At 42.9% G+C, this 15512-nt stretch overlaps 1 protein-coding gene across 2 annotated transcripts in view; it reads right to left on the bottom strand.

The window, feature by feature from the left end:
- Positions 1 to 9143: 9143 nt before the first annotated feature.
- Positions 9144 to 15512, bottom strand: part of cntn2 (contactin 2) — a 226451-nt gene continuing 220082 nt past the window's right edge. For both annotated transcript variants that reach the window (XM_043716481.1, XM_043716479.1), the window contains one exon: positions 9144 to 13496. In XM_043716481.1, coding sequence (XP_043572416.1) covers positions 13396 to 13496 — 101 coding nt within the window. In that variant the 3' untranslated portion in view covers positions 9144 to 13395. The remainder of the gene's footprint in view (positions 13497 to 15512) is intronic.

The raw sequence follows: 15512 nt of genomic DNA, 5'->3' as shown, positions 1-15512 counted from the left end.
GGTATATGAGACCTTAAACAAAGGCCCTGTCTTTCCCCTTGAGTGGACTTAAAAGATTCTACGACAGTTTACTCAAAGGACGGATGGAGGTGATGACCTAATGGTATTACCATTTGACTGTAAATCAAGAGACCCAAGGAATATTATGGGTTCAAATCCTACTTTGGCAGATGGTGGAATTTGAATCCAATAAAAATCTGGAATAACGAGTCCAATGATGACTGTGAATCCATTGCCAATTGTCAGGAAAACTCCATCCGGTTCATTAATCCCCTTCAGGGAAGGAAACTGCCATCCTTATCAGGTCTGGCCTACATGTGACTCCAGACCCACAGCAATGTGGTTGAGTCTTAAATGTCCTCTGGGCAATAAATGCTGGCCGAGCTAGTGAATGAATAAGTAAAAGTCCTGGTATTCTGGCCATTGAACCTTGCAGTGCAGTACAGGCCCTTCAGCCCTCGATGTTGCACCGACCTGTGAAACCAATCTAAAGCCCACCTAACCTACACTATTCCATTATCATCCATATGCCTATCCAATGACCATTTAAATGCCCTTAATGTTGACGAGTATACTATTGTTGCCAATCATTATCTCTTGACTAAGATCACTAGAAAAGTGGTCAATGACCTGGTCATTGCCACATTGCTGCTTATGGGATCCTGCTGTGCACAAGTTCGCAGCAACAATTCCTGGGTCATGACAGTGCTACAAAAGCCACAGTAGCAATGGGAATCTTCAGGGCATCCTGAGGTGATTAAAAATTGCTATGAGAAGGCAACTCCTCTCGTTCCTCTCAGAGTTTTACTTGAGTTGAGAAGTGGCCTTACCTTAACTTGGTCACAAGAGGGCAAGATCAGCAACATCGTGAGGGGCTCTGTGGCTGGAGAACTGAAGGTTTCAAGCAGACCTTGAAGCTGGAGTGAGAGATGTGAGGGGAACTGGGCCCTCATTTGCAATGTCGCTTGCTCTGCCCCTCTTGTCACTTGGATGGTGTGACTGAAATGGACAGCTGCTGAGCTTATTTAATGAAGCACATTGTTTATTTATTTTGAAGGGGATGATTGGGGAGGGGAAAGTTGAGGTTGAGAGTGTTTGAAAGCCTCCCTGCTGGCTGGTCCCAGCTGAGCTTTCTCTTAAAGTGCTTTTACTGGAGTAAATGTAGGGTCTGGCATGGCTGACTGCTTTGCCTAATGCTTTCTCAAGGCAATTGGTGAATAAATTATTCCACGCTGAGGGCTAGTGGGCTTTAGCACTCTGCAAAGTAAATTGCAAAGCTGTCGCTGATTGTAGAAAGAAGTGATTCAGGAAATCCTCTCCTCTGCCCTTTGTCAATCCAATAATCTTATTATGCCCAGCAGGCTATCCCCGTTGTGTTTCGTCTGGCTCCCATTTAGCTCACAGTTATCAGGAAACAGATACAGTCCTCTGCAGGAAATTTGATAGATGTTTAAAGTCCTTCATTTGCTCAATTTTCCTTCAAAATTCGCAGTCTGAGAAATGTCTTGGCTGCTCAAGCAGACAGTTTTGGGAAGCTCTTCCCATATATATGTGTACTACAGTCAGTGCATCATAGGATCCCTACAGTGTGGAAGCAGGCCATTTGGCCCATTGAGTCCACATCTACTCTCGAAGAGAATCCCATCCAATCCCTGTAATCCCTTTTTCTGATTAGATTACCTGCAGTGTGGAAACAGGCCATTCGGCCCAACACGTCCACACTGACCCTCCGGAGAGTAACCCACCCAGACCCATTTCCCTCTGACTAATGCACTTAACACGATGGGCAATTTAGCATGACCAATTCACCTGCCCTGCACATCTTTGGACTGTGGGAGGAAACCACAACGTGCAAACTCAACACAGACAGTCACCCGAGGCTGGAGTTGAACCTGGGACCCGCGTGCTGTGAGGCAGCAGTGCTAACCACTGAACCACCATGCCACCCTACCCATTTCCCATAACTAACCCACCTAGTCAGCACACTCCTGAATACAATGGGCTATTTAGCAAGGTCAATCCACCCAATATTTTTTGTAAATTTGCTTGTGGAATGAATGGATTACTGGCAAGATCAGCATTTTATTGTCTTTGACAATGTGAAGTTGCATAAACTTTTGAGGCTTTAACTCCTGTGGTTACAAGCATTTCTCAGAAATTGTACAAGTGTAAAACTGTTCACATGACAGAGATTAAGAGAGCTATCAGTTACAATGAACAACTGAAGCTTAAGATTCTATTTAAGGCTGAAAGCTTTAGTCGTATGTAGGATGTAAGGTGATGACAGATCTCTTTTCCCTGAAGTGGGAGGTTTCAAGACACGGGGATATATTTTAGAAGTGAGAGGAGAAAGATTTAAAAAAGACATGAGGGGCAACATTTTTACACAGGTTTGTGTGTGGACTGAACTTCCAGAGGAAGTGGTGGATACAGGTGCAGTTAGAACGTTTAAAAGTCATTTTGATAAGTACATGAGTAGGAAAGGTTTGGAGGGATATGGGCCAGGAGCAGGCAGGTGGAACTAGTTTAGTTTGTGATTATGATCGGCATGGACTGGCTGGACCAAAGGGTCTTGTTTCTGTGTTGCATGACTCTGTGACTCTACAAATATCTAGGTCAAAGTTTCAGAAAAGGATTGATAGGATGCTTCTCTTTTCTCTTGAACAATAAAGGCTCTGGGGTGAGCTCATAGACGCTTCTGAAATGATGAAAGATTTTGATGGAGTGGAAACAGAGAGAATGTTCCCTCTGGTGGGGAAGAACGGGACTAAAGGCTGCCGATAAAAGACAGTCATCAACAAATCCAATGGGAAAGTCAGAAGAAATGCCTTTACTGGAAGAGTGGTGAAAATGTGGAATGCACTACCACAGGGAGTTGCAGCAAATAGCATCAACGCATTTAAGTGGAATTTTTATCCAGGACAGGGCAATAGATCAATTCAGATGAGGAGGGAACAGATTCCAGTCGAGCATAAAGAATGGAATAGTATGGTTGGGCCAATTGGCCTGTTCTTGCGTCTAGTCTCCTTTTTAAATCATTTTGTTTGATTCTGTTTTCAATTTTGATTTGATTTATTATTGTCACATACAGTGAAAAGTTTGGCTTTGTGTGCAATACAGGCAGGTCATAACGTACAGTGACAGAACAGAGCGAGGTACATAAAATTACAGCAGCAGAAAAGATGCACAAAAAGCAAGATCTATATTCTTCACTCTAAAGCATTTCTAAATTATGTTTCTTCATTGGAGTTGAAGTGCGTGTCCAGTGATCAGTTTTTATTGCATTGTTCCACTCTTTATTTTATCCTTTAGCTTTGATATTTGCTCAATTGACTAATGAATACCCAATTTAACAGAGAGAGATGAAGAGCGAGCTGTCAGAAAAAGCTGCTGGAAGATAGTGGCATGTGGGAGTGGGTGTATTTACAAGAGACTGCAGTCTCCCTAAGTGACAGTGATGAGAAGGATTACCTGCGGATAAATGAATTACGATCTGTAAGTGTGCCTGTGTGTCCACACTCAAGCTCAGTGAGTTGGGTGGCCTGGGGCACAAACAAATGATGTTGCTCCTTGGAATTGCTTCATGGCAGTGAGCTGACCTCAGCAGTGTCCCTGTGTGTTTGTGGAGAGGACTCTGCTGTGGCTGGGGTGCTGGTAAAATAACAAACAAGAGCAGCCAGAGCAGAACAAAATTAAATCCTGAGCAGAGCCATAGCAATGTGTAAAAATGTGTTGCTGGAAAAGCGCAGCAGGTCAGGCAGCATCAAAGGAGAAGGAGAATCGATGTTTCGGGCATAAGCCCTTCTTCAGAAACGTCGATTGTTTTCTCCTTTGATGCTGCCTGACCTGCTGCGCTTTTCCAGCACCACATTTTTAAGCTCTGATCCCCAGCTTCTGCAGTCCTCACTTTCTCATAGCAATGTGTGTCAATGAGGAGAATTTTGAGCGGACGGAGTCTCAATTCTGACAGTGGGAATACCGATGGACAGAGTCGCGGACCATGCTCCAGCAATGACAGTACTGAAGGAAGCTGCACTCTTAGAATCAACATCCAATCTACATAGAGTTACAGAGATGTACCGCACAGAAACAGACCAACTTCTCCATGCCAACCAGATATCCTAAATTAATCTAGTCCCATTTGCCAGCATTTGGTTTCTATCCCTCTAAAACCTTCCTATTCATATACCCACCCAGATGCCTTTTCGATGCTATAATTGTACCAGCCTCCACCACTTCCTCTGGCAGCTCATTCCATACACGCACCACCCTCTGCTTGAAAAGTTGCTCCTTGGGTCCCTTTTGAATCTTTCCCCTCTCACCTTAAACCTGTCCTCTCTAGCTTTGGACTCCCCTAACCTGAGGAAATGACCTTGACTATTTGCATACATTAAGCCCAGTTCCCTTATACCCTTTCAGGTTCATGTTCAAAGGTTCCATGGATGGTCCTTTGAAGAGTGGGGAATTTCTCCCCTGCAACTTGGGATCAATATTTATTTCTCGATCAACATTACTAAAAAGATGGATTGGCTGGTCATTATCACATGTGGGAGGCTGTTGTGCACAGATTAGTTGCCATGCTTCATAAATTAGTGATTAAGCTTCAAAGTATTGGCTATGCAACACTGTTGGATGTCCTGAGGTTGTGAAAGCCTATATATAAATGAAAACCTTTCTTTGTTGTGTTGTTTGATCCACTGAAGTTTGATCCCTGATCTGTTGCTGTGATAAGCTGAAGGTATGGAAACTCCAGATCAGTCAGAAGATCTTCCTAATGTTTAAAAGCCGAGTGGGTTTGGATTTTGCTGCTTTTACAGTTTGTGATGCAAGGTAATGCATCACTTTAGAAGGAAATGTACTTTGCTTTTTGATCTGCTGCTGACTTTCTGCACGACCTTCTGTGAATGTCCGACCTCTCCTATTGGGTGGGCAGAGCTGTGGTCTGTAGTCATTGCCATGGACCCAGTTCCCTTGTCACTGAAACTGCACCTTCCCCATTGCCACTGAAGATTATTGATTGTCGCCTTAGCATCCACTTTGCCACTTTGAACGAAGCTTATTATTCCTCTCTCCCATCACTGAGAGTTTCCTGATGCTATATAAGTACAAGTTGTTTTAAATTCACCTGTGGGATGTGGATGCTGCTGTTTAGGACCAGCATTTATGACACATCACTAACCTGCCCCAAGGAAAGATGAGCTACCATGTAGTTAAATGTGGTACATGGTAGCTCAGTGGTTAGCACTGCTGCCTCACAGTGCTAGGGACCCAGGTTCGATTTCACCTTTTGGTGACTGTGGAATTTGCATGTTCTCCCTGTGTCTGTGTGGGTTTCCCCTGGGTGCTCTGGTATTCTCCCACATCCCAAAGATGTGCAGGTTAGGTGGATTGGCCATGCCATAGTGTCCAGGGATGTGTAGGCTAGGTGGGATAGCCATGGGAAATGATGGGTTATGGGGACCAGGCCTGGGATGCTCTTTGGAGGTTTGGTGCCGACTCAGTGGGTCAAATGGCCTCTTTCTGCAGTGTAGGGATTCTGATTTTGATTTATTCTTTCAAGAGATCTGGGTATCACTGGATAGGCTACTATTTGTTGGTCATCTCTTGAACCTGATTAGCTTGCCAGACTATTGCCAAGCACAACTAAGCACAACCTCGTTTTTGTGGGTCTGGAGTCACATGTAGGCCAGACCAGGCAAAGTCAGAAGATTTCCTTCCCTAAAAGGCATTGGTGAACCAAATCAGCTTATTTGACAATCAGTGATGGCACCATATCATTGTTGGGACCAGCTTAATGTTTCAGATTTATTAATTGATTTTAAATTTCACCAGCCAATAAAAACCTGTGTCCACAGAGCATTTGAAATGGTTCTTCATCTGAAGGGTTTTTCTTGAGATTTTTTCAAGGACTGTTCTTCTTTTCACACTAACTCATTTATTAAGTGATGCAGCGACATATTTACAATGCTTTTTATTTGTGACATATGGGGGCTTTGGACTCACGCGAAGCAGAATGAGGTTAATTCATCAATATCCTCAATAATTAACAGCCATTCATTAAAGCTTGCTGTTGAGTCACAAAAGGAAAACCTTCTGTATCAAATCCCCCAGACACCATGGGATTTATATTGATACAGAACAACAAGCAGAAGCTCGCAATATTTTTTTTTCAGAATAGATAATACACCGGCAAGTTATTGTAACTAGTGAGGTCTCAGCAAAAGATTTACTACTGGGTAAAGCTGCCACAGATTAACCAGGCAGTTATGATCCCAAATCTCAATTACAGATTTAAATGTCAGAAGTCACACGACACCAGGTTATAGTCCAACAGATTTATTTGAAATCACAAGCTTTTGGAGTGCTGCTCTTTCACCTGATAAATAAAATCTGATGTTGTGTGACTTCTGACGATGTCCACCCCAGTACAACACCAGCATTTCCACATCACAGATTTACATGTGACATTTGACACAGCAATGAACCTATCAGCAGCAGGCAGGGGAAAGCACCTGCCCATGATTGGAGGAGCAACTCACCACCATTTCCTTCAGGTCTAATTATCAGGTAGACTTTCCTCTGATTGGTTGCCCAACTGTAAATGGATTTTCTAGTTTTGGAGACTTTTTAAAAAAATTTTAACCCCCACACTACCACCTAAGTGCGGTAGTGCTTATTTTCTCCTGTTTATACTTTTTTTTCTTTTTACAAAAACAGTTCAGGGGACACCTGTTCTTTTTTTTTCTTTTTCTTTAACCCCCACACTACCACCTAAGTGCAGTAGTGCTTATTTTCTCCTTTTTTTTGGAGACTTTTAGAGGTGGTTTTGCCTGTCCCCCAAACTCTTCCCATTGACTCACCCCACCCACCAAATACCCTGTGTATTTTCATTGGTCTGAGTCTCTGCATTATTAGTGACATTGTCATGACACCATCATGTCCATTTGCAGACATCCTGCTGGAGATAGCTTTCATTTTTCCAGTAATAAGTCAGATAACCACTTGATCTCTGTATGGAAGCTCATTAAACCATGGGATGGCAGCAGGCAATGATTGCAAGGGACACCAACTTGAAATTATGATGGATGCCGGGGTGATTGGATGAAGAGAGTAGCCAAGTCAACCAAGGAAATATGCTGGTTATGCTGACACAAGTAACTCCAGACCAGTGAAGCTTTTGCATGCTACTGGGAGAAGAAACAGGCAATTGGTTAACTGTACAGAAAGGTGCAGAGACATTGAGGAGGTCTGGCAAGGGTTAGGGTTAAGTAACATGCCATTCAGAGCTCTTTGCTTTGACAACTGATGAAAATGTTCTATTGGCAGAATAGAATCCTGACCAAAAGGTTTCCAACAAGGAGATTTGGACAAATAGTGCATGGATCTGGACATCAAGGATATATTCCTGGACCTCGGGGAGGTTAGAAACTAATGTCCAATTGACATATTGGCTGAGGTTACTGTGAAGGATGCTATTTCTCAACATCTCTCCTTTCCCAGGGTGTGGCGACCTTCAGGTTAAACCGCCACCAGTCGTCGCTCTCTGGTGAGAAGCTGACCATATGGGGCTCGATTGGCTGGGCAGCCAGGTTCTGTTGTAGAGCGATACCAACCAGTTAGGGTTCCATTCTCACATTGCTTCGGGTTACCATGAATGACTTTTCTCAATCTCTCTCCTCGCTTGAGGCACAGTGACCCTCAGGTTAAACTACTTCCGATCATCTCTCTCTCTCTCTCTCTCTCTCTCTCTCATAGGAAAGCATCCTTATAGCCTGATGGGACAATGGTGACTCTAACTGAAAACAGAAAAAAGATTGAACTGAGCAATGGATTTGAAGGAGTTTGGTGGGAAGAACATTCTTGCAGTAATATCATGGGGCAGGAGATCGGTTGGATAGTGAGGAATTGAGCTGCCGAAGACTGCAGTAGCTGGACGCATGTGTAATAGATATGACAGTTGTTGGCAGACAAGATATATGGTGTTGTCAGTATTGGAATTAAACTGAGGGCAAAGGTGAAAAAGTTTCAAGCATGTTGGATGATAGAGCCCCAATTTTGGAGTTGATTTCAGATTAAATTTCACTCAAGTCCATTTGGTAGTCTTTGTAATACTTTATTAGGAAGAGGTTGTGGAGGCCAGGCTTTTATTTATAAATCAAATACAATATAGTACATTAATGTGTCTGATACTCTGAGCATATGAAGATGATTCATTCAAACTCAACAGAAACATTCTGTTTTCTTATGGAAGTGTTGGACTCCCTGTGAGCATCACAGATGTGGGTACAATTGTTTTTCCATTTAACATGAGGCGTTAATTAGAGAAAGTAAATTTTATTCATTGAGATTAGTGAATTTATTTACACATTACCATCAGTTCCCGTTCCTCACTCCCAAAGGTATTGGAACGGTAATTAACTGCGTATCTTCTTTGTGAGTGTGAATGGTGGCAGCTCAAGTTTTTGTGATTGGCTTTCATCTCATTAAGTCAGCCTCCAGCTCTAGTCTGCCAGTTTGCCGGAGCTGCAGAAAAGGGTCATAAGTTACAAAAAGGTCATTCGACTCCCTTGAGTCTTTTATCCCATTCAATTATTCCTTTGCTGACCTGGATCCCGACTCCATTTACCTGCCTGAACTTCACTTCCTTTCTATGCATACGGAGCAGCAAACATAGGCCATTCAGCCCATCAGGTTTGCTCTGCCACAGGATTCTACGATTGGCTTGGCAGACTTCACCTCACCTTATCTGTTCTCTGAAGAAGCTCCAGCGATTCTGTCCTCACTGCTCTCACAGCAAAACCATTAATAGAGTAAATTGATGTCCCAACACTTTAATGATGAGCAGGGCCCCCTTACTCTAAAGGCTTCCAAAGCAGTGAAGTTGTTTCTATACCAATTCCAACATAGAACATAACTGTTTTCTTGGGGGATAAGGCAGGAATGAGAGACTTGTTGAGTAGGGATACATGTTGAGAGGATGAAATGTGTGCATCAGTGTTTTGGAGGAGGATATGGCACTCCATAAAGTGTAGTTTTTACAAAATGAGTTGGCATTTGATGTGTACATTCTGATGTGTACATTCTTTTGTTTCTTTGATTTTATATTAACACTCAATTGACAAGAAAGACGTCGATGACTTCTCGTTAATTGGGTGGACTATCACAATGATATTACTCAAAGTGACAAGCCTAACGATGCTACAGGATTTTCAGAGCTCTTCAAAGGTTTACTTTTTAAGAAGAATGGTCACAGCTTACCACAAACATTTCAAATCAAATTCCTCCCTCCATGTGTTCGGTGTTCATATAATAGCATCATCATTTCTACCCTTGTATTTCTTCAGGGAATAGAATTAATGTGTACATTGTGTGCCTGGTAGAATATTTACATTTTGCTCTCCTGGTCAATGTGATTGGGAGGCACAGTTATAAGGACTGAATTAGCCCCGAACACCAACACATGAATATCACTGGCAAAGTACCACGAACAAAAGCGCAATCACATTTTTTAAGTTTAGCCCTGATTGTAAGTGCATGTGGGTGGAGAGTGGTTACTAATGGACACGAGGAATGATTAAACTCTTTGTCCACGTTCCTACCCTGTGTTCATGACCCTCCCCCATTGCAGAGTCCCTCTGTCTGTTTAGACTTCCTGTGGTGATGCATAAATGCACAGTGTATTAAGGCTAAGCTCAAACCTGTGCTCCTTCTATTTCCAACAATTAATGCCTGTTGATCCAAATGGTGAATCTTGATTTTTCCATCTCTATCTTTAGAGTTTGATGTTGCACCCTTTCCTGACCCTACAGTCGAGAATGGCCAACTCAACACAGAATCAGGAATTAAATTTCTAGTCTGATAATAGCATACAGTTTCTGGCTCAAAGAGGCATTTTGAGTGTTTTTCAATTCGCATGTCTGATCCAACAATGAAAAGACCACCACTATTTTCAGTTTCCTTTCTCAGTCTGTAGCTCAGTGCCGACTGTTCTCTCTCTTCTGAACACAAAGGTCAGTCGCTTTCCTTTAATCCTAACCTTGTTTTAGTTGTTGAAAACTTGTCAGTCTCTCTCTCTTGCTCACGTTTTATCATTGAGAGATTGCTTTTTAAAAATTCTGTCTTGGGATGTGTGCATCACTGACAATGTCAGCCTTTGTTGCCCATCCTGTAACTGCCCTCGAACAGAGTGACTTGGTAGGACTGTTTCACATCCCACAATGTGTCAACCGCATTTGGGCCTTGAGACAATCAGAGGCCAGAATGGGTAAGTAAGGACCCTTCCCTAAACGGTCAAGGAAATCTTGGCTAGGGAGCAGGAGCACCTCCAGTTGCCGGATGGTTACAAAGGAACCTGAAGGATCAATGTGTGGGAGACCCTGCTCCCAGTGTGCAGTTTCACTTGAAGGAAGCTTGGAGTTTGAGACTTGAAGGATAGTTCCCAAAAAACTCCTCATTAACTTCCCCTGTTGCTCTCAATGAGTGAAACTGGAAGAGTAACCCTTTCAATTCTCCAAGTTTTTCTATGAATTCATCAACCTTTGCATGCACAGATGTGGTATTATTGGAGCCACTTGAGGCTCTCTCGGAAGTCCCAGTGATCTGGAAATGGCTCTCACTTTAACAACCTGAATATTCCACCACCCTCCCAACAAAAAAAAAGCTGCTCGTTTGAATCCAGGTCAATTAAATGGTGAGAGTTCTGTTTATATTCACAAGGCTGACACAGTGTCATTGTGAACATCACACACTAAACAGTCTTTCCTCCATTATAATTAGCAATATAAAACTGACCATTCAGTAACTGCTGAGGGTCACCTCCATCACCCACTGAACTCCCGGTGCTTGGGGACTCTGGTCGTATTGCACTGAGTCCAATTACCAAAGCAGGACAACAGAAGCACTATATTCTGATACTCACAAGTCCTTCAAATGTTGAGCCATCGTCCCAAACACTTGGCTCCTGCACCTCCAAAACAAATTTAATGTATAATTAAATTAAATAAATTAAACATATTCCATTAGGAAAACTTTTGAATTAAGACCTCATCCTGTACAAATCTATAATCAATCCCATCTAGATGCTACAAATCTCCCCTATGAGCTACTCCCATTCCCATCTGCTACAGGTTAAACCTACCATAACTATGATGTTCTTCCATTCACACAGGTCAATCACCAATCTCTTCCCTACTCAACAATACACTGCCCTCCCGTTCCATGATCCCACTCTTCTCCTTCCTACATCATATCTCACCTTACCCTATTTGCCCCTAATCCCAATATAACCTAACCTTTTCCTTTCCAATGCTTTCCCTCCCTTCCCCAGTGGTAATTGACAACATCTTGCACACGTGGAACTAGACAGACACCAACAGTCTGTAAACTACAGTGCTGGCCACAGTCCAGTCACTGTTTCATTGCAGTATTGGCAGCATCATTTGATTGGCTGTGTGCCAAACATCACATCTTGAAGGTCAATGCCTGATTGGTTGCTAAGCTGCCTTCCATTTTGAGGGCTGTTGAGATGTTTTAAAGGACATCAGATGCTGTCAAGGTAGTGGTCTAATGTGATCTGAAAATGTACAAAATGCTGTCATCATGATGTTAGTCTAAAATTATGTTTCCTTTAGTTTGTAGCTGAATGTAGGCAAACCTAAACTGAGTGATATTTTCTATTTAACCAGTTCTGAGATGTTACACCATGCCTCTGGAGCTGGTGAGACTTGAACCAAAACCTCCTGGGTCAGAGGTAGGGACACTACTATTTTGCCACAAGAGCTGAAAATCCAAACTGGCTGGGTTTGTCCCTTCATTTAGGCCACCAGTATTCAGTTAGAAACTAACACATCCTCACTTTCTCTACACCACTTTGACAATCAAAATATTCCCCCGTTGCTACTTGTCCAAAGACAAGAGATAATCTGAAGTCAATAAATCTGATGAATGAATGACTCTGATTCTGTCTGGAAGAGTTGAAGGTGTTAGATGTATTGACATTGCCAATTCTGTGATTGTTCAATTGCATTTTCCCAAAACTTGAGTATCAGAGCTGGCTGTACCATCCCTGCACACAGTAAGAAAAGGACACAGAATCTGAAGGTCCCTCCACCATTCAACTAGCTGATTTTTAACTCTCTGTACAGTCTTTTTCCCATCGCTGTTAACACTCCCCTGCCTAACAAACATTAGGTTTGCCCACATCCAATTGGGACCCACAGACAGCCCTCGGCTCTGGGCTCAGCAGGAAAGTGTGGACTACCCCACGGAAATATCCAGCATTTTCTCAAAGATCAAGGTCAATAAACACAGTTCATCCAAACCAGTCTTCCATTGGTGCTGATTCACTATGTCAATAAAAAGTGCTAACTCGATAGGTTCAAATGGAAAACTGTGTTGGGGCTCAGATCATAGGACACAGGAACCTGAGGAGCCATTCAGCCTCTCAGGCCTATGCTAGGATGTTGGCAGATCTGCAACCTAACTTCCTATACCCACTTTTGCCCCCTTACTCTTTAGATGTCAAAACTTTGTCAACCTCAGTTGTAAAATTAACAGTTGATCCGCTGTTTGCGATAGTTCCAAAGCTCTACCACCCTTTGCATGAAGAAGCATTTTCTAATTACATTCCTGAAAATCTGCTTCTAATTTAGAGGCTACACCCACCACCCCTAGGCCTAGGCTTTCCCAACTACCAGAAACAGTTTCTCTACCTACCCTACAGGCTCTCCTTAATAATATGACAGCCTTGATCAGATCACACCCGAATCGTTTAAACTCCAGGTGATACAACCCTCATTTTTGGAATCTCTCCTTGTAATTTAACATTTTGGATGGGGTCGGGTGTGGAGAAAATATTAATCAAGTAGGTTCACTGGCTAAGTAAATGGGAGTAGGGGCCCAGGAACCGAGAAGACTTAATGGCCAAAAAAGAAATGAGACTTGCAACTTCACGAATGTAATACATTCTGTGAAGTAGCTTGTACCTCATGGAGTCTCCTTGGACCATGGAAACCCTGTAACCAAGAACTCTTGCTTGGATTGTGCATTGTACTGTATATACAAATGACAGTGCTGTGCATAGTATAAAGAAAGATTGTTCTGTACAGCCCAATCTATTGTTGTCCAATTTAACTTCCAGGTTACTACCTTCAAATCAATTCGATTATGAAAACATTGCGTTGATGCTTTCCAAACATTTGTTTTTTTTTACAAAAAAAAAGTTTTTTTTTCACATTTCTTTAGTAAGACTTTTCCCCAGTCACCAAATGTATGAAATTTTCTACCTAAAATTGTCAGACAAATGTCACATTTTAATACTATAAACAGTTTGGTGTCGGATGACTCATCCTTCGTTGGGAAATGGCGTGCAGCAACGATGCAGGTGAATGGTCGCATTCAGAGCTCCAGGCAGCCAATGGTAGTAAGTGTTAGTATGGCAGTGAAGAGGATGTTGTGGAGGACTTGTGCCCCTGAATTGTTCACCATCATGCTGGTGCCTGCAGATCAAGAATGACATTATTATTCAAAAGACTTGCCCCAGCAAGACTTTGCCACACCTCGCATGCAGGGTGTGAAATTGATTACACAGGGCTTGCTTGTTGCTGAATTAAAATCTATTTACTCAGAGTTAACCTTGGGTAGTTCACATCAGTCCCTGTCCCATAGCACTGGCCATATCAATGCTAACTCTTTACTTACCACCACTGGGGTTATGTAGCAGGTTCTGGGGCTATCCTTCTTAACTTCTATGCAACTAAAAGGGGTGGTGGTGTGTGGTGGATAATTTCAGGCTTTGTATGTTCCAAGCACATATGTACCAGGGACTTGATGCTGTAGCATTGCAGTTCCATTTTTGGATCATGCTTCTTTGGTTCCCCGTTGGGAGATGAGAGATTGGTAAATTTACGTTGTGTGCTGGATAATTGTTGGTGATTCCTTATGGTACAGCAGGCATACAGGTGCGCATGGCAAGAGTGTATATGTCTACTTTAGGAGACACCCATGTTCCATCCTGACGTATTGATTTCCCTGTGACTCAAAACCTATCAGTCATTCCATATCAGTCCCACCTACACTGCAACAGTCAACTCAATACAAACTCTGCTGGAAAACAGGATGAGAATAGTTAAGTGATTGCCTTTGACCAGCATGGACTCAATGGGCTGAATTGTACCTTTCTGTGCTGTAGATCTCTATGAATCTGTACTGAGGGAATCAGTCTCGGTTATCACACAACGGAGACACAGGAAATGCAAGCCCTCATTTGGACTACTCCCAATCTGTGTTCCCAGGCATGTTGTTAAGATGCTGTGTGCTCCATTCTGCCAGTGGTTGACCTTCGTTTTCGATGCGTTATGGACATCATTACAATAGTGCACAGGGGCTATTGGTGAAAATTGCTAACCCATGTCAGGTTTCGTATCAACTTTCGGCCTGCAAAGGACAATTTACAGACTTATCTGATCTTATATTGGATGGTCAAACCTGTAGCTTGTTTGGCTCCATCAACCCTATCTCTAGCTCAGTTGGCTGGAAGTCTGGTTTGTAATGCGGTGACACCCACAGTGTGGGCTCAATTCCTGCTTTGGCCAATGTTACCATGAAGGACACTTCCTTCTCAACCTCTCTCCTTGCCCGAGGGATGATGACCCTCAGGTAAAACCACTACCAATCATCTTTTTGTAATGAGACAGCAGCCTATAGTCTGGTATGACTGTGGTGACTTTGCCCTTATCCCTTTGACACAGAGATAAACTGTGATCTTGAACTGATGGTGACTATAACAAACTGAATGCTAGAAACATTTGACTAAGGGTTACCTGAACCTGGTCAGATACAGTCTCTTTACCAGTGGGATAGAGTGGAATGTTATAGAATGGAGACTGCAGCCAGGGATCAGGCCAGATGAATGGCACTATGGGGGGAGAGGATGGGAGATAATGATTGGGTAAGTGGAAATCCCAGGTTATGGTGACTTCCTTGTGAGAAACAAGGGAAAAATTACTCTCAGCTGCTGGCCTGTAAGGAAAACTGGGACTGGGAAAAAGTGAAGACAGTAAACTAGACTCAAGGCATTCATCCTGATCCTCTCTCCACAGACTTGCTGAGTTTCTCCAGCATTCTCTATGTTAGTTCAGATTTTCAGAATCACAGTATTTTTCCTTTAAATGATACACAGTCCTCCTCGAATACAATCTTTCTGCTTGGCGAGTCTAGCCTGATGGGGAGACCATCGCTCCTTGTCACCCACCCCTTTTTCTCCAATTCCCCACAAATCCAACACTCTTCCCGCCCTCTCCTTGTCCCATTCAGGTCTTGAACTAAACAAACATTCAAAGTTTGGGAGAAGATTTGTAGCTCGGGTGCTCGTTGTTGGGGTTCTGTTCGCCGAGCTGGAAATTTTTGTTGCAAACGTTTCGTCCCCTGTCTAGGTGACATCCTCAGTGCTTGGGAGCCCCTGTTGAAGCGCTTCTGTGGTGTTTCCTCTGGCATTTATAGTGGCCTGTCCCTGC

The sequence above is a fragment of the Chiloscyllium plagiosum genome, chromosome 26, assembly GCF_004010195.1.
Source record: "Chiloscyllium plagiosum isolate BGI_BamShark_2017 chromosome 26, ASM401019v2, whole genome shotgun sequence".
Taxonomy (NCBI): Eukaryota; Metazoa; Chordata; class Chondrichthyes; order Orectolobiformes; family Hemiscylliidae; genus Chiloscyllium; species Chiloscyllium plagiosum.
Note: the sequence above shows the minus strand (reverse complement) of the source record. Positions and strands in the feature narration are given on the sequence as shown.